Raw genomic sequence first — 19,732 nt, 5'->3', positions numbered from 1 at the left:
TACCAAGATCCTCCCCTGTCTTTAATCTCTCTCTGTCTCTCTGTCTGTCTCTCTGTCTCTCTGTCTCTGTCTGTCTGTCTGTCTGTCTGTCTCTCTCTCTCTCTCTCACACACACACACACACACACACACACACACACACACACACCCTAGATTCCATTTACAAGATGAGACAGTACAACAGCTGTCTTTTTGAGTACAGCTTATTTTGTTGATGATATCTGATAATATTTGGCCCAAGGTTCCAGCAAATAACATGGATGTTCGTCTTTATAACAGAATAAAACTTCACTGTGTGGTCAGGTACATGGCTCAGCACTTATAAGCATGTATTTCTGCACTTCCGTTGGACCCAAGTTCAGTTCCTAACACAACATCTGCCTCTACCTCCAGCTCCCAGGGCCAATTACATTTTAAATAGTTTATTGCCATGACTGTCCAAGTCTAACTATGGTTTTCTCAAATATTTCACTCAGAATTTGACAATAAATAGAAAAATATTCACTGTAACATAGACGATTTTTTTCTTTTAAGATTTACTTTATTTATATGAGTACACTGTCACTGGGAATTGAAATCAGGACCTCTGGAAGAGCAGTCAACGCTCTTAACCACTGAGCCATCTCTCCAGCCCCATAGCTGATTTCTCTACTGAGTAATTCAGTTATAAAATGTAAGAGGTAGAATCAAGAGCTGAGTGTACCCTCAGGAGGCAGAGGCAAGGGGTCTCACTCAAGTAGAGCTTACTCAGGTCTACATGTCAAGTTGTCAGCCAGAGCTACAGAGTGCAATTCTGCCTCAAAAAGCAAAAACAAACACACTTAGTCCCAGTCCCAATGCTCAAAAAGCAGAGATAGGGGGATCTCTGTGAGTTTCAAGCCAGCCTGGTAAAGATCGCAAGTTCCAGGCTGTCTATATTGTGAGGGACAAAATAAATAAATGAAAATAAGTAAACAAAAAAGGATAAAAATTCAAAAAGTTGGAACTCCTGCATTACCTAATACAAACAAGCTCAAACTTACCCTAAACTGTTCAGAATAAAGAAGTGACTATATTGACTAATGTGGGGAATACTGCCCCCCCACACACACACAAAAGAAATTTAAGAGGGCTTCAGAGCCACTTTGTTCCCTGATCCTTACAAAAATCTATTTATTTTGTGTTGAACTGAATTCTGTTTGGAAAGACATGTTAGCTTAAAACGCCTTCACTGTCAAGGCTTGTTTGGGATGCTTGCTGAGGTTTCTCTACAGAATCAACAGGCAAAGGACGGAAGAAAAGCATATGCCATATTTACTTATACAAAAGACCTCATAATTTCCCTGCTGGGTATCATATGAACAAACTTTTTTTTTAAAAAAAAGATTTATTCATTTATTATATATAAGTACACTGTAGCTGTCTTCAGACACACCAGAAGAGGGCATCGGATCCCTTTACAGATAGTTGTGAGCCACCATGTGGTTGCTGGGAATTGAACTCAGGACCTCTGGAAGAGCAGTCGGTGCTCTTGACCGCTGAGCCACCTCTCCAGCCCATGAACAAACTTTTAAGGAACCCATGAACAGTGGCAGGCACAAAGTACATGCGGCCAGTGAGATGGCACCAACTGTACATGCCTGAATTCAAACCTCAGATTCCAGTGAAGGGATAAAGTGGCTCTCTGGCCCCCGCATGCATGTCTGAACACATATACACACAGCACACACACACAATAATAATAAAAAGAAGCAGAAAGCTCATTAAAATCAAAAGAAAACTTGAGAAGCTGCTACTGTATGACCAAATGCAGTGTGGCTTCCTGGATGGAAGGCTCAAACAGGAAGGGAAGAGGAGGGGGACACTGGATGAAAACAATACAACCTGAATGCAAAGAATGAACCTTTGTCAATAATGATGAATAGGCATTATTTTGTTAACTCTAACAAGCATAGCATACTATACGGTAAAATGTTAAGAAAACTGGGCATGGAATGTATTGAAACGGTACAATATTATACTTAATAAGAAACTCCTAAAAAATAAAAATTAGGGCTAAAGGAATGGCTCAGAGGTTAAGAGCATGTATTGCTCTTGCAGAGGCACAGAGTTTCACTTCCAGCACATCCACCAGGTAGCTCACACCACCTGTAACTGTAGCTCCAAGGGACCCATTACCTCAGGTTTCTGTAGGCACCCGCATTCATATATATATACCCTACATACATACATACATGTACAAACTAAAATCAATTATATTGAGGCCTAGGCGCTGACTCAATCAATACAGGGCTCACTACACAACAAGTCTGAGGCCTGAGTTCAGACCTATGTACAAAGTCAAGTACAGTTGTTCACACTTGTAATGGCAGTACTGGGAGGCAGAGCAAGAGTAGAGGAGTCCACTGGCTAGTCAATCTAGCCCAAGCAGTGAGCTTCACATGAGAGACCTTGTCTCACAAAGTAAATATCCAATGTGGTGGCACTGAAAAGACAATATAAAACCCCACTTGTCCTCATTTAAGGACCCCATTTGCTCCATTTTGAGGACCAGGCCTGATTTCAAAAATGGCTGTAAGGCACCAGCTTCAGGAACAGACCATAAAATCCAGAACAAGACCATAAAACCCCCTCCCAAAGAACAGCCTGAGGATAACCACAAAAAATGGGAAATATCTTATCTCAGAATGGTCCATGTGCACTGGATAGCCCTATTCCATCACATGATTGAATGATCATGACATAGAAATGCAGACCACTGAATCCCTAGAACCTACCGATGAAATTTTAGATCATCTAATCCTTCTCTAGAGCTTCCCAGTTCCCTATAAGGCCTGCAAAAAAAAAAAAAAAAAAAAAAAAAAAGGCCTGCATGCCTTTATCTGGGGTCACCACTTCAAAGAATGGCTGGCCCCGCATGCTGGTTGTCCTGCAGAATGAACTCTGGTTTTGTATCTGAGTCTGGGGTCTTCCCTCAGTGATTTCAGGCTCTTACAGCACATGCTTTTAATCTCAGCATTTGGGAGGTAGATCTCCATGTCAAAACCAGCCTGGTTCCAGACCAGCCAAGAATGCAGAAAGCCTGTCTCAAAAATGAAAGAGACAGACAAAAAAAAAAAAAAAGATAAGGTAGATGGTGAAAGGAATGGGAACTAAAAGCTGGAAATCAGTATGACTGAGATACAGTATATGCATGTGTGGAACTATGAAAGACAAAACAAAGATAAATCTTTTTTTCTTTTTCCCAATATATAAGTCTTTTATTCTCCCCAAAGAGCCCACATTATCCTTGTGATCAGGATCTTGTTTCTGGAGCCAGGAAACTGAGGTCTCACTCGTCAGCCTGCTGCACAGTTCCCTTCTCAGACACAGGTACCATCCAAAAACTTCCCAAAATCCTTGTTCTTAACTGTTGTGGCTTACTGAATCAGAGCTGCTGAGTTTGAGACAAGTTCAATATAATTTCCTCCAAGGATTTTTAATTCGTCATCTGGGCTTGAGAGACAAAATAAGCAACACCTGTTCTCATCTGAACCCTGTGGGTGTCTTTTTCTCACCCATTCTCCTGATTAACGATGTTGATGGTGAAGGAGCATCCACAGACCTCGTCTTGTAACAGAAGCCCAGTGTAACAGCCTTGATCATGTTCTGGATGGTTCTGCCAGTTCCTTTCTGTCCCCACCACTTGTCAGCCCACAGCCTCTTCCTTTTCTTTCCATTGATGTGACTGAAGTCCCTCTGCAGAGTTCCCCTGAGGCCCTTCAAAATGACTACAAGCCCCTTGGACAGTCTGATTGCTAAGAATGGTCTTCATTCTCGCAGTAGATGGGGCAAAGGGAGCCAAAGATAAAATCTTAAATAATAATAATAGGGCTAGAGAGATGGCTCAGTGATTAAGAGCACTGACTGCTCTTCCAGAGGTACTGAGTTCAAGTCCCAGCAACCACATGGGGGCTCACAACCGTCTGTAATGGGATCTTGTGCCCTCTTCTGGCCTAAAGTACTCATACACTAAATAAATCTTAAATAATAATAATAAATGTTGTACATTTATGCAATGAAACACTATTGGAATACTATTCAGCTATGAAAAAAGACATCATGAATCTAACAGGCAAATATAATTGATCTTGAGAATAATATCCTGAGTGAGGCAACCCAGTCCCAAAAGGACATGCTCAGTATGTATTCACTTATAAGCGAATATTAGCCATAAAATATAGGATGCCTAGGCTACAGTCCACAGACCCAAGGAGGCTGGATAGGAAGGAGGGCACAAGTAGGGATGCTTGTTCCTCACTTGGAAGGGAGAATGGAATGGTTGTGGAAGGCAGATGGAAGCTGATGGAAGGAGGGAACTGGATGGGAGAGGGGATCAGAAGGGGAGTGTGGAGGTTAGAAGTTAGCTGTGGGGAGGGGCAGAGGGGATGGACACGGCCTGGACCTAGGCCTCCCAGCAGATGTGCATCTTGGTCTTCATGTGGGTCCCAAACAACTAGAGTGGGGGATACCCCAAAAGCTGTTGTCTGTGTGTGGGACATGTTCTACTAGCTGGGCTGCCTTGTCTGGCCTCAGTAGGAGAGGAAGCACCTACCCTTGCATGGACTTGAAGTGCCAGGGTTGGGGACATACCCAAGGTGCCCCCACCCACTCAGAGGAGAAGGGGAGAGGGTGACTGGAAGGGGCACATTGAACAGGATGTAAAGTGAACAAGTAAAAGACAGTCAAACAGGCAGGCAGGCAGACAGACAGACAGACAAGAACAGAACAGAACAGAACAGAACAGTGACTTGTCTGCAAGATATACTGGTGCAACAGTGGCACAAATTATACAGAAGTAACCACTCAGCCCCACTCCTACCCCCACCCCTGCCCCAACTGAACTTAAAGCCCATATCATTTTAGATAAAACCAACATCTGACACTGCTAAAGTGGCCAAGAACCTGGGTCTAAATAGGTCACTGGCCTAGGGAAGAGCTTACTACTGTTATTCTACTAAAGAAACACAGCCATAAATGACTCTTAGTGACATATTGCTATACCCACGAACAGAGCATCATTCCACCCTTGAAGACAAGCTGCTTCTTTCAGATAAGAGTTATCAACATGGAGGCACACAACTGAACGATGTGCAGGGTGAGAGACCGTGGAGCACTCAGCCCTAAATAGATGTCTTCATCATACCCCATACCCTGGAGACTCGGGTAACTATGCAGAAGATCAAGATGGAGTAGTTAACTTAAGACAACAGCGTCTTTTAGACACAACAGGGCTGGTGCACATATGAATGCACAGAGACTGTGGCAGCACACAAGACCTGTACAAGCTCAAGTAAGACAAAATCCCACCCTAACCAAGGTGCTATTTGCAATTGATACCTGATGGCAAAAGGACATCAGCTTTTACCAACAGAGTATCACTGCACATATCAACCACACTTCAAGGCAGGTCTTATGCCCAGGAGTAAGTCAACACAAAACTGACTATGTTCTTTTGTTTTGGTTTGGTATTTTGGGTCCTCTTGTCTTTTTGTTTGATTTTCATTTGGAAGGAGAGAAGTTGTTTTGGTTTTCAGAAGGAGAGAAAAAAACATGAAGCTGGGTGGGGAGGGAGGTGAGAAGGATCTAGGAGAAGTTGGAGGAGGCAAAAATATAATCAAAACATGGCATAAAAATGTAACTTAAAAGATTTTAAAAATAGAGAGGTAGCTGGGGCTGGAGAGATGGCTCAGAGGTTAAGAGCACTGACTGCTCTTCCAGAGATCCTGAGTTCAATTCCCAGCAACCACATGGTGGCTCACAGCCATCTGTAATGGGATTGATGCCCTCTTCTGGTGTGTCTGAAGACAGCTACAGTGTACTCACATACACAAAATAAATAAATAAATCTTTTTTAAAAAAGTAGGTAAAGAGAGAATACTCCTGACATTTAACCGCTAGCATCGCATGCATACACACACACACACACACACACACACACACAAAATAAATTTTATAAAAATAAAAGCTAGTTTAAAACTTAAAACTTTTTTAAAGTGGCAAAGAATAATGATTATGGAAGTAATAATTACATGTCTATATAAAGAATAGAGTAAGGATTACTAGCCAAAGATCATTATTAACCATTTTCAAAATTTTAATTTTTAATTATTCTATGTTCTTAAAAACACACATGCATTGTGTTTACAAACTCACAAAATAATTTCTGCAAACTATTTAAAGGCTGCTTAAAATGTTCTCAATGAGGGCCAATCAGCCAGCTCAACACTGTCTCCTCCCATTGAGCCTGATGGCCTGTCTGGACCTGCAAGGTGAAAGAAGATAACTCACTCCTAAAGCTGGTTTGAAACGGACCTCCACACACTTGCTGTGGCACACATGTGCACACACATCCACACACAAGAAAAGTATTTTTAATGTTCACAATGATAAAATGTCTCTGTCATCTAGTTGCCTGTGTTAAGGTATTGTATGGTATTATTCAGATATAATACATGTAGCATTTGTCAAAGAAACCAAGGTGTGCTGAAAAAGGATTAATTAGTGTTCTAAAATATTGTTTAGACACAGTACCAAGCAACATCTCTCAACCAACATGAATTCACTGAACATTTATGTGCTAGATACCATCCTACCCACCTAATATACACAAAGACTACATTCTCATGGAGTTCACATTCTATTGAACAGAAAAAAAGCAGTAAACAAACACACTAAAAGGTTACCTCTGTTTTATGAGGAAATATGCTGTGCAAAGAAAAACCTGAAGCAGGGTTCAGAAAACCAGGAGAGTCCTGGAAGCTCAGGGGAAGAGGCAGATAGGCTGCAAGCGTAAATAGAGGAAAGGAAAACCTCGTGAAGAGATGACACCCCATCAAGGATCTGAAGACAGTTAGGCAGTCAGTCACATGTACTATGGAGGGGGAGGGGAAAGCTAGCGCATAAGCAACTCCTTCAGCACAAAGAGCGTACAGCATTCAACTTCCAGTTCTGCAGCTTTAAACACTTTAAACACTTTGCTTTAAACACTTGCTTTTAGACTCAAGTATTCTAATTCTATAAGTGAATGATATTCCTGCATACCTTTTTCATTTCATTTTCTAAATTTTCTTCCTCTTGACCTTCAGACAACCTTCTTCTTAGGTCAGCTATCTCCCGGTCTGCAGACTCTCGATACTGTGCCCACTGCGCTCGTTCCTGCTCCAGCCTCAGGTGAAACTGATGCTCATAGTCACGCACAGTCTCTGCAAAACACCACAGTCCATGCTCACGTCACAGGGCAAGTGTCTGTTCATTGGAGTCTTCAGTTATGTAAGGGCTTAAGACAATAAAAACACCCTAGTTCTCATTACAAGTGGAAATAAGGGCTGTGTTGCTTCATCACCAATCTTCACAACGGATTTCCATATGCTGTTTGACAAGAAAACCTAGAGAAGGTTCAGAGCGAAGCTATCAGCTCACACCTAAGACCCTCTCCCAAGTCCACGTTCTTTGACGCTGTATTGTGGCCCCCAAAACAAATACAGCATTTCATTATAACTGTGAGCATGTAAGGAAATAAGTATTTTTTCTGGGATATTTTACTACAAAAACCTAAGATTCTAAATTGGGACAATTCTATCTTTACAAAATAACTTTCTCTTTAACACAGTCTTGAAACATCACCTGACAAGTAAGAATTCTTTTTTTAAAAAAGATTTATCTTTCTTTTACATATGCATTGAGTACTGCACTATCTGCATATCTGCATACCTGTTCCTGCAGAGCTCGGAGGAGTGTGTCAGATCCCACTGTAGTTATAAGCAGCTGGGAGCCACACTGTGGGTGCTGGGAACTGAACTCAGATCCTCTACAAAGGCAACACTCATTCTTTTTTTTTTTTTTTTTTTTTTTAAGATTTATTTATTTATTTTATGTATAGCATTCTGCCTGCATATGTGACTGCAGGCCAGAAGAGGGCACCAGATCTCATTACAGATGGTTGTGAGCCACCATGTGGTTGCTGGGAATTGAACTCATGACCTCTGAAAGAGCAGTCAGTGCTCTTAACCGCTGAGCCATCTCTCCAGCCCCGGCAACACTCATTCTTAACCACCCAGTCATCTCTCCAACTTTAATTTTTACTCCTTCTTCATTACTAGCAAGACCAAACTTTGGAATTTATGCTGTTCGATATAAATACTACACTTTCAAGCTGAGTAAAGTAGCTTAATGGGATCACCTACCTCACAGCACAAATTAAATACAGAGGCTTAAAATTCCATTTCAATTTCCTTATAGTAAAAGGTAATCACATACTTTGTCAACAAAGTTTGAGGAAGATAGGGAATGAAGATTTCTAGAAATTTTTTCCTTCTTTAATGTAGACTGATGGAGGTATAAGTATTTTTTCAGCCACAAAGCAAAGGTGAAATGTTAAAGAATATGTTAACTATATAAACACAGATAGTCAGAAAAGTCTAGGATATGGGTAGGGTAATAGAACTGTTAAGACCGCTTCTAGCTTACCTACAGATGGATTTGATTCCAATGAGAAAAATTAATTTCCGTACAGATAAACCAATACAGTCAGACTTACTACACGAGACTAGAGTAACCCTTAGTGTGAGCTGGACTCAGAAACAGAGGTAGCCCTAATTGCTTCATTTCAAGGAATGCTATGTAAAAATAGAACACAAATGCAAAGATCACCTGGGATAGGGCAGTTACCATTCGTGCACACTTGTATTAACTAATTCCAAGATCCCAAAAATTAAGGTAACACCTTATTTCATTCTGTCATTATTCTGAAAACTGAAGTAAGTAATGAAGCATTGTGTTGAAAGGAAAGAGGCAACACACGCTATTACACTTCTTTCAGACCAAGAGTCACAAGTTGAGCATTCCATAAAGTCCATTTTAGCCTTAAGGACATTCTTAGCCATCAAACAAATATTTCACATACAAATATACATTATACTTAAAAATCTAAACAAATAAAAATCCAGGTTTAATTAAAGCCTGCTTTAAACTGTACAAGTAACTCCAACCCTCATTTAATACATTATCTCTCTAAGTCTCCATTATTAGATCGGTTAAAGACACCAGTAATGTGCCACCCATTCAGTACAACACCTCTGGTTTCCCTTTCACTTGACATCTTGAAGATGACAATACATAAAGCCTAATATAAACAGAGAATTCTTGGAACTCACTCTGTAGAACAGGCTGGCCTCAAACTCAGTTATCCACCTGCTTCCGCTTCCTGAGTGCTGGAATTAAAGGCATGCACCACCACTACCAGTGCATTAAAATGCATTGTTACCACAAACACATTTTAAGGTCATGAAAATGGTGTCAAGCATTAGAATTTGTTGATCTTAGAAAGTCTAAAACCTGACCTTTGTCTTTACCTTTCATTACAGCCTGAAGTGAAGCAACTTCTTCTCTCCACTGCCTTTTAACTTCATCTATAGCTTCTTGCTTAGTGTTCTCAGAGACTGTGGCGATCGCCTTGATATTCTCCATTTCTGCCTGCGCCTCCCACAGCTGTGTCCGAAGGTGACCCAAGTCATCCTGCGCAGCTTGCAATACTGCATTTTGCCGCTTCAGATCCTCTGGGGAAAAGTAAAAGATTTCCATTAATGTGTAATTCACTTTATCAGACCCCAAAAAATGAAGAAATTGAATTTTAAAATGCTAAGATAGATTATGGAGCTACCTTAATAGAAATACAAAGCATGCTGGGTTTCAAAAACAAAGTATTTAAACTATCTAATAACACTGGGAAAGATCAGTTTTGGTGCTATATTTAGGCTTTTACCTCTCACTAAATGAACATAATCAAATCCTCTTTTAAATTTGTTTCTATGTATATGGTGTTTTAACTACACAAGTCTGTGCACCACATGTTTGTTTGGTGCCTTTGAATGCCAGGGGGGTGCATCAGATTCCCAGGACTGTAGTTGCACAGTTATGAGTTGGCATGTGGGTGCTGGGAATTGAACCTGGGTTCTCTGGAAGAACAACCAGTGCTCTTAACCACTGAGCCATCGCTCTAGCCCTAATAATCAATTTAATTAACTACTCAGGTATAAGTATACAAATCTACAAAATGGAGATTAAAGATGGCCACTTTATAGGGCTGTTGCAATGAGAAAATGGTGTTCTATAAATGTCTGTAAGTACGGTAAGTGTCAAGAGTAAGTCTTCAAGACTATTGAATGGAAGAAAGACGTACTACATATTAATTAGAGTTGATAAAGCTAAGATTACTTTCTCAGTCATTCTTTACAATCTCTTAAATATTAAGTTGATATCAGATGTACAACACATGACTTAAGCCTAGATAGAACATATACTTGGTTGTGACTTCCAAAATTATAGAGGTGTAGAGTCGATAATACAGTTCAGTGGTAGCATTTGCCTAGCATGTACGAGGTCCTAGGTTTGGTCCCTAACACTGCAAAGAAAACAAATAAGAGCCTATTACTCCTGTGTGGGGATGTATCTGTTTTCTCTTACTGCCAATTCTCCATTAAAAAAGTCATGACTACCATGAACATTAAATGTTCAACTCTTAAATCTATACTTCCTTATTTGTAGGGAGTTTGAATATCTTTTCATAAGATTAATCAGTGATGGGGTTGGGGATTTAGCTCAGTGGTAGAGCGCTTGCCTAGGAAGCGCAAGGCCCTGGGTTCGGTCCCCAGCTCCAAAAAAAAGAACCACAAAAAAAAAAAAAAAAAAAAAAAAAAAAGATTAATCAGTGATTAGAATTTCCCTAGGTCTCCTTTCCTCAGAGTCTCAGAGTCTCTCACTATGTAACTAACACTAGCTGGCTACAAGCTCTCAATCCTTCTGGCCTCCTTAGTAACAGGATTTCAGGTATGCATGCATCATATTCTGCTTACCTGTTTCTAACACAGAGCTTTCCTTCTGATTTAGAAAGAGCGTTGTGATGGTTAGTCTTCACTATTGACTAATAATGAATCACCCAGAAGGAACTCCTATGGTCATGTATGACTGGTGTTGCCAGAGGTTTACCTGAACAGGGAAGGCTCATCTTGAATGTGGGCTGTTAACACCCCATGGGATGGGATCCTGGACTAAATTTTAAAAAGTAGGTAAGCCACGCATCAGCATTTTTTCATGACAGCAGATTCAACGTAACTAATCACCCACTTCACATGCCTCCTGCCATGCCATCCCTGACCTAAGTCTCCTGTATCTCCCCAACTATGCCAGGTATTTTGCCATAATGATAAGAAAACTAATATAGAATAACTGTACTAAAAGTGGTACACGGCTATGATAAACCTCATTACATGGTTCACAGGCATTTCAAGTGGCTCATGGCAGGAACATGTTAGAAATTTTTTGAGTTTTAGAACAGAGAACCCTCAGTATCCTATAGAGTGGTTCATTCTGATCCAAGTGTGGATAACCAGAATCCAATAGAAAGGCAGATAGTAAAGATAGTACTCATGAGGTTTGGAAAGGAACAACTCATGCTTGGATTAAAAAACCATTCATAAGAGGGTAATATTTGAATCTAGCCACTGTGCAGGCCACATACCTATCTATACCAGCCTTTCGTCTCTCCCAAATACTAAACGGCACCCTTACTGAGACACTGAGTCCCTAGCTAAAAGACTTCCAGGTGCCAAGACCTCTCAACTGGGAAAGTGAGTTCACATCAAAACAGGTACTGATGGCCACATGCCCTATTCCCCACCCCATTCCCTGACTCCTGGCCTGCTTGAGAATAATACACGCGAAAATAAGAAAAGGCTGCAGGCTAGTGCTGTGAACACCCCAAACCCCAAATACTCAGAAAGGCATAAGAGACTGCCAATTCTGCCACAGGTACATATTATGACTCCCCTCTTCAAAGACCCTGCAACGTTGTATGTTTCTAGTGCCTGAACTCTCCTGGAAGCCTCCTATGTGCTAATAACTTGTCTAACTCTTTACTTCTTAAAAATCCATCTTGGCACCCCTTTTGACATTCTCCCCAAAATTTATCATTATTCATATTTTATCCTAGTAAAAGGTCTAGTTCTAACCCTAACCATAATCCCTTCAAAGCTCTTCTACCAGAAATAGTCCCCGTTCTGCTGTGTCATTTTATATAGTTTCTGCATGAAAACTTTCTTTGTATACAATCTGTCTTTTTCTCTATCCTCATTACTCTCTTGAACCCCTTCCTCCACTGAGACCTCTCTTCCTTGTCCCTCACAGTCCCCTTCTACTGTCATGTCATATGTGTGTCACATAAGCACAAATGCACACGCGTGCGAGCGCGCACACACACACACAAACATACACACACACACACACGAGAGAGAGACAGACAGACAGACAGACAGACAGGCAGACAGACAGACAGACAGACAGACACAAACTGATGCATGGGTGTTGTGCAAATGCCCTTTGTCAAGTTCGCAAATTCTCTTCTGTTTCTAGTTTGTTGTTTTTAATCATGAATAGGTGTACAGTCTTAAAAATTACTTTTCCTTTATCAACTTGGAAGTTTGTGTGCTTTGGTTTTTATCTTTTGTTTTTTGAAACCAGTCCCCTCTTATTATTTAAGCTCTGGTTGTCCTGGAATTCTCTATGTAGACCTCAAATTCACAGGAATTCAACTGCCTCTGCCTCCAGAGTGCTGGATTAAAGGTATGCACCACTATGACCAGCCTGGTTTCTATGCTACTGATATATTATTACAATGAGTATGAGTTTGACCAACCTTGCAGTTCTAACATGAGGTCCAATTGGTCACTATCTGATTCTTTTGCATTGTTTGATTTTCAAGCATTTAGTGAGGATTTAGACATCTGTATTTCAAAGAGATGCATGCATAAAGTTCTTGTGATGTCTTGTTACATCTTTTCTAAGTTTTATCTTGGTCTAGATAATACTACCTATCCAATGTCCCTTGCAGTTTATTTTTTACAAAAACTTGAAAATACTGGAACTAATCCATCATACTGGATACTATGGATCATAATCAATATTCAATATCGTATATTTCAATATGTCAAATAATGAACAATTCTTTAAATAAACACAGTTTTTCAAAAAGGGAACAATCTCCTTAATTTTTAATTTTGTAATTAATTTCTTTTTATTTTGTTATCTATGAGGAAATATGCCATTCCTTTCTACTTTTGTCTTTGTATTAGTGGTCCAACAACTGTAATTAAGCTTGTATTTTTATTAGTTTCTTCCAGAAGACTTTTTTTAGTATTATTTTTATTTTACACGAGTACATTTTGCCTTGAAGTACATATGTATGCCTGGTGCTAGCAAAGGCCAGAAGAGAGCATCAGATTTGTTCTAGCTAGAGTTAAAAGATAGTTGTGAGCGCGTACCAAATTTATATCCTCCACCAAGAACATACTAGCCACTGAGCAATCTCAGCCCAAAAGACATTTCTTAAAGCTTTTTAAACCTTTTGTGTATGTGAACTGCAATGGTTTTTGGAGTGTTTTTAAGTAGTCATATACCCCACGTACTTCTCTTTTGGTGCCCATGCAGTGATAAATGTTCTTAGCATTTGTGTTCCTCAAGGATGCACTTGAACTCAACTAAATATTAAAATTCTAGATTGACAATCATTTTTCTTATGAACTCTGATGATGTTATTCCAGTCATCTGAGGAGCTAATACAATGTCCTGGGATCAGCTGACATTGATGAAGCTATTGTTCAGACAGTCTCTTGCTATCAATCCCTTGGCTAGTCTCAGATTCAAGATCCTTCTAACTCTACCTGCCAAATGCTGGGCTCACATGCAGATGCCACTGTGCATGGGTTATTCTCTATTTTTGTATTTTGTATACAAGTTTTCTAATTAGTTTTCATCTTTCTTCTTAATAGTTTTAATTTAAATATTTAAAATATTCCTTGTTTCATATCCATACCTCAGTGAACAATGTGTCAAACCAAGCTTTTCATATTTGACAGTCTAAAAGCATCAGAACACTGTAAATTATGGCCATGTGTAAAGTCCTTTAGGACACCACTAGAAAGCTCCACCTCCATTTCTCTCATTTTCCTGCACAGTCTTTCTTCTGCAGCTTCAGAGCGTAGGGTCCGACTAACACTCTGGACTGAGAATTTCTAAAACACAAACACTGTTGCAGTATTAAGTGCTGGGTTGAAGCTTTTTATAAGGGAAAAAGTGCAATAAAAATACCTTAAAGTTGAATAGAAAATTAATACAACATTTCAAAATTTTACAATATTCCCAACTGATGTCAGCTTGAAGAAAATGTATACTAACACAAAAACAGGCAGTGAGAAGTCAAAAAGCAGACACGTCATCTTTTATTAATAATCTTCATTACGCGCTTATAACACAGTGACAGTCTAAGTAGAAGCAAGCTTAGTAATTACAGAAGTACTAAAACTGTTCCTTCCAGGGGAAAAGCAGTGTTTGGATTGATGAGTCACCTTGCCCTATTTTGCTGAAAGACAAAGACTGCTGAGCACACTGCTGTCTACTGCTTCTGCCCTATAGTGATCAAGAGTCTGGCTTCCACCTTCAGAGCAGGTACAATAATATGAGCTGCTCCTGAGAACAAAGCGTCACATTTGATTTTTACTACGATACAGGCAAGTGTTCAAAATAAAAACTAAGTAATCAACACTGATGTTTTCTATATCATATATATTGCCTTTATGAAGTCTCAGAAAAAGGATCATAGAATTCCTTCTGTCATTTTGTAAAAAGCAAAAAGCTACCTCAGCGCTCTCTATGGCCAGCTTAAATTTGTTAACAATTTCAGATAATAAAGTACAGTTAACTAAAGTAATTTTAACATAGCAAGTTGTTTAATTCAAAGATATAAAACTGAGAATATATGCAAAATTAGAAGCTATAGGTGAGTGAAATGGCTCAGTGGGTATAAGCTCCTGCTGTCCATGACTGGTAACCTGTTTGATCCCAAAAACCTAAAAAAAAGGTAAAAACAAAGACCTAATTCCAAAGTTGTCCTCTGACCCCCACATACAAGCTCTAGCACAAACACCCACTCCCATACACATAGTAAAAAAGAAAATCAAGTTCACCCCTAGCCTGAGCCTCATGGGAGAGGAGCCTAATAACTTACCTGGGCAGCACTGCAGAGCTGACCCTGGTGATTGGGCACAAGTGAGCCAGCCCCCATTACCCACCCAGGCCCAGATCCAGGGCTCTGGCTGGCCCATGCCAGCATCTACTCCTCTATGAACTGCAGGAGCACATGAAGGGGCTGGTTCTCCAGAACCAAAGCTGCAAGACCTCCATGGCACAGGCAACGAGGGGACAGTGGAAAGGAGCCCCAGTGAGGAGCTAGAACTGATAATGTGGCAGGGGCCAGTCCTTAAGCAGACCAACAACTCAGTGCAATGAAACTTTGCAAGAAAAGTTGTTTGGGCAAAGGGGCATACTGTGTGACACACGGAAGCTTCCAAAGTAAGTTGTTGTTTTGTTTCGTTTGTTTTCTTTGGAGGGGGAGGTTGCAAAGGCAGAGGTCAAATATGGAGGGACGGGGAGAAGAATGAGATTGGGGTGCATAATGTGAAATTCATAAAGAATCAAAAGTTTAAAAAAGAAAGAAAGAAAAGGACAGAAAGGAGGGACAGAAAGGAAGGAGCATTTAATTTTTTTGTTAAAGTTTTTACAAAAAAATAACTTCAAGGAAAATGGGAAAACCTTACATTTTAACTTGAGAACAGAGGGAAACGAAAAACAAATCAAACAAGCTTTAAAGCTTAACTATAATTTATTGAATAAAGAGAAGCTAGGATACAGGTTCAATTTCCAGCACCCACATGATAACCTCACAATTGTTAGTTTCAGTCCCGAGGGATCTTATGGCCTCTTCTAGCTTCCATGGTCACCAGATACACATGGTACACAGACATATATGCAGGCAAAACAACCACGCAATAAAAATAAATAATAAATAAAAAGAAAGATGACTAACATATTAGTGTGAGAAGTAACAGGAGGAAAAGATAGCATAAACCATGACCATAGTGAGTGTGAACTTAGCATCAGAGAAAATACTGGAAGGATCATGCGTGTGTGTGTGTGTGTGTGTGTGTGTGTGTGTGTGTGTGTGTGTGTGTGTGTGTATTCATGCATTAAATGTATTAATAGGTCATCCTGACACCACATTAATTGCTCAGAGTTTACGGTGGTACCTTGTCAACTGACGGCAGAAATAAACTTAAGAAAAAGAAGACTGGAATGCCTTAGGAATACAGTGCTATATAGCAAAGAAAAGGGAGGGTGGGGTGCTTAACAAATTTGCATACGCATCTATGAAAGAACAAGGGCTGGGAATGCAACTCGGTAGAATGTCTGCTTGACATGTACAAGACCCTGGGTTCAATCCCTAGCACCACTTACACCAAGCATGGGACTACATGTCTGTAACCCCAGTGCTTGTGAGATAAAGGCAAGAGAGATTAGGAAGAGTCCAAGGACAGCCTGAACTACATGAAATCCTATCTGAAGCAAAGGATGGAGAAGAAGGGAAAGGAAGAAGGAAAGGGGAGAAAGTAAAGGGAGAGGAGGGGAGGCGGAAGAAAAAAAGGAGGATGGAGAAGGAGGGAAAGGGTCATGCTGAATTAAAAGTGTGTGCTATCACGCCATAGTTTTGTTACCACACATTAACAAGATTATTTTTAAAAAGACTTTCAAGCCCAAGATGTTACTTTTGGAGTTTAAGATACAGCCTAGCATGCATGAAGCCTGGGTTCAAACTGAAGTTCCAAACTAATGTCCTAGCACTCAGGAGGTAAAGGTAGGAGGATCAGAATTTCAGGGTTACCCCCAGCTATGTAACCAGTTCAAGGTCAGTCTGGGAAACATAGAATTTTATCTCAACAAAATTTTCCGGGTTGGAGAGATAGCTCTTCTAGAGGACCTGGGTTCAATTCCCAGCATCTCCATGTCACAATTGTCACACAGACATGCAGTCAAATTACTAACGTACATAATTTTTTAAAAAAGTTAAAAAAAGTTTTTCAAAAATAATTTTTTCAATTAAAAAGTACAAGAGCTGAGCTGGAGAGATGGCTCAGTGGTTAAGAGCAGTGACTACTCTTCCAGAGGTGCTGAGTTCAAATCACAACCATCTCCTGGTATGTCTGAAGACAGCTACAGTGTACTTGCATAAAAATAAATAAACAAACAAACAAACAAATAAATAAATAAATAAATAAATAAATAACTGACTGACTTAGGTTAATGATTCTCAAAGAGAGCCTAACCATTAATAATAGTATCACCTAGTAACTTGCTAAAAATGCAAATTGCGGGGTACCAGAGTCCTGGTAGATCAGAAACTCTGCCTCTGAATCACCTTGGAAGCTTGTTAAAACACCGACCATTGGACCACCAGACCCTCATCCCAGTTTCTGACTCAGGAAATGTGGAATACAACCCAAATATGTACATTTCTAAGAAGTTTCCCAGGTAAGCCTGATGCTGCTGCAGCTGTTCCACAATGGAAGCCATATCTATACTGCTTCTAAGCCAACACCTAGAATGCAAACACCTTCTCTGCCCCTCCTAGTTAGATACCCCACCAGATTTACTTCCAATGCTCATCCTTAACGATGACTCTACATCTGTTTTCCTCACCTTTAGTTCAACCTACCTACAGGGCCACATGAATCATGTTCCCATCGCATGTCCAGCACCTAAATAAATGAACCCACAGAGCAGGTACCTAACAGTGTACTGAGAAAATAACTGAATACTTGTTCAGTAAATTCCATAACATGTCAGTTTCTATACAACAGAACCAGGAATTGTACCTCAAGTGTTAAGAACAGCCGACTACAACTAAGTATGATTTTGGTCAGAAAACAGACAAACCTTAATGGTACATTTTCAATTTCCTCCCCAATTTCATTGAGAACCCTACTTCCAAAAAGCATTATTTCTCTCTCTCTCTCTCTCTCTCTCTCTCTCTCTCTCTCTCTCCCTCCCTCCCTCCCTCCCTCCCTCCCCCCTCCTCTCTCTCTCTCTCACACACACACACACACACACACACACACACACACACACACACAATCATGGTTTATTCAATGACAAACAAATACTGTACTATCAGAAACTTAACATTTAAGACAGTTAACATTTTGGCAGGAAAGTTGGGGAAGAAACTGGCAAACTTACCCTCTTTAGCCAAATACAGCTCCTTAAATTTTGCTCTCTTTTGATTAAATTCTTGCTCAAGCTGCTGCTGTGCACGTAAAAATTCTGCATTAATTTTTTCCAATTCTGCTACCCGTTGCTGAAGAGAAACTGAAAAAAGAAATACTAGTTAACAAGTAATAGGTTTGTAAGTTATAAGAATAATCACCCAGCTATGTACTGCTACACATCAAACTAGTAGGGAAACTGAAACCCATCATATTCTAATAAATTGTGATTTATTTAAAAGAGCCAGACACTTCTATTAGGCTTTCATAATATACTATGAATGAGTCATATATAATGAAACAAAGAATCACAGAGAACAAAGCCAATTTCAATATAAGAGCTCCTAACGGGAACCGGAGACAGGTGAGGCCAACATGTAGGTAGGGGAGGCCTCCCCCACGGTTCAAATGGCAGATCCACCCACTGGGACCCACTACCAGAGGATTTAACTTAGAGTGGCTTACAGATTAGGATGCCAGTTGCTCAGGCCAGCAATTGTGTTACCTGTTGATTCTAAACTAAGATTGTGTGGTGCTTTCTTTCATGCAGTGACTCAGCTGGGTTCGAGAGAGAAAGTTAAGGTGGCAAAGTGCACCCAGCTAGCCATGTGAATTCAGATGTGTGGGGCTGGCGTGACAGCAACCCACCATGGGAACTTAGCAAGTCGTGTGGAGAGATGAGAACAGATCGCCAGTACACTGCCAGCGGTAGTGTGGTTGCCTTTTCATTATTTCACCCTACAGATGGCCTTCAACATGGCAGGTAAGAAGCCACTAGAAATTTAAGATTCTTAGCCTTTAGTTAGAAATCTTGTTAGAAACTTGGAGGTTTGTCTAGCGAGGTAGAGTCAAGTCATGTGTTGGCTCAAGCTTGGGGAACCTTGAAACAAAAAAGAGGGCTCTGTCATCCCTGCTGTGAAAAAAGACAAGATGGCTGCTCTGGGTCAGAGAGCCAGAGAATGGAAGCTGCCTGCTTCTTGGAGCAGATATTGATTAAACTGTGAATTTATAAAATTGGGATTATTTGATTTTTTTTTTTTTTGGTTCTTTTTTTCGGAGCTGGGGACCGAACCCAGGGCCTTGCGCTTCCTAGGCAAGCGCTCTACCACTGAGCTAAATCCCCAACCCCTTATTTGATTTTTAAAATAGATTTATATACAGATTTTGTCCAAATTACATGGGGAATTTCACCTGCGGTTAGGAACAAGGATAGGGAAAATAACGCCTAAGTAGAGAAGTGATAACTGCCTGCTAAGAACAGGTACTGACAGATGTCTATGGCTCAAGGCAGAGAGCATGACAGGTAGATGGTATAAACTAAATAGAAGTCTGTGGCTCCAGGTAGAAAACACAACAGACGGTATAATACAGTCTCAGCAAACTCATATTCTTTGAATGTGGGCTCCACAGGAATTTTGGGTTAATTATCCTGGTACAACAGATTAGGAAAAAGGCCTGAGAATAGGTTTATAAAATAAGCAATAGGTTTATACAGTAAGTTTTTTTAGGATAGTAGGGAGATTGTATAAAAACAATTGCTTTAGGGAAACTTTGAAGTCCTGCAGG

The 19,732-nt window shown here is 40.2% G+C and overlaps 1 protein-coding gene across 7 annotated transcripts in view; it reads right to left on the bottom strand.

Annotated features, from left to right (window-relative positions):
- Rabep1 (rabaptin, RAB GTPase binding effector protein 1) overlaps window positions 1-19,732 on the bottom strand; it is a 104,037-nt gene that overhangs the window by 56,866 nt on the left and 27,439 nt on the right. For all 7 annotated transcript variants that reach the window (XR_594720.4, XM_063269681.1, XM_006246795.5 and 4 more), the window contains exons 2-4: window positions 18,141-18,269; window positions 9,371-9,574; window positions 7,062-7,222 (exon numbers count right to left, since the gene is read on the bottom strand). Coding sequence is in view for 6 of the 7 variants with exons in the window: in XM_063269681.1 (XP_063125751.1) it covers window positions 7,062-7,222; window positions 9,371-9,574; window positions 18,141-18,269 (494 nt within the window). In the remaining variant the exon portion in view is untranslated. The remainder of the gene's footprint in view (window positions 1-7,061; window positions 7,223-9,370; window positions 9,575-18,140; window positions 18,270-19,732) is intronic.

The sequence above is a fragment of the Rattus norvegicus genome, chromosome 10 (assembly GCF_036323735.1).
Source record: "Rattus norvegicus strain BN/NHsdMcwi chromosome 10, GRCr8, whole genome shotgun sequence".
Taxonomy (NCBI): domain Eukaryota; kingdom Metazoa; phylum Chordata; class Mammalia; order Rodentia; family Muridae; genus Rattus; species Rattus norvegicus.
Note: the sequence above shows the minus strand (reverse complement) of the source record. Positions and strands in the feature narration are given on the sequence as shown.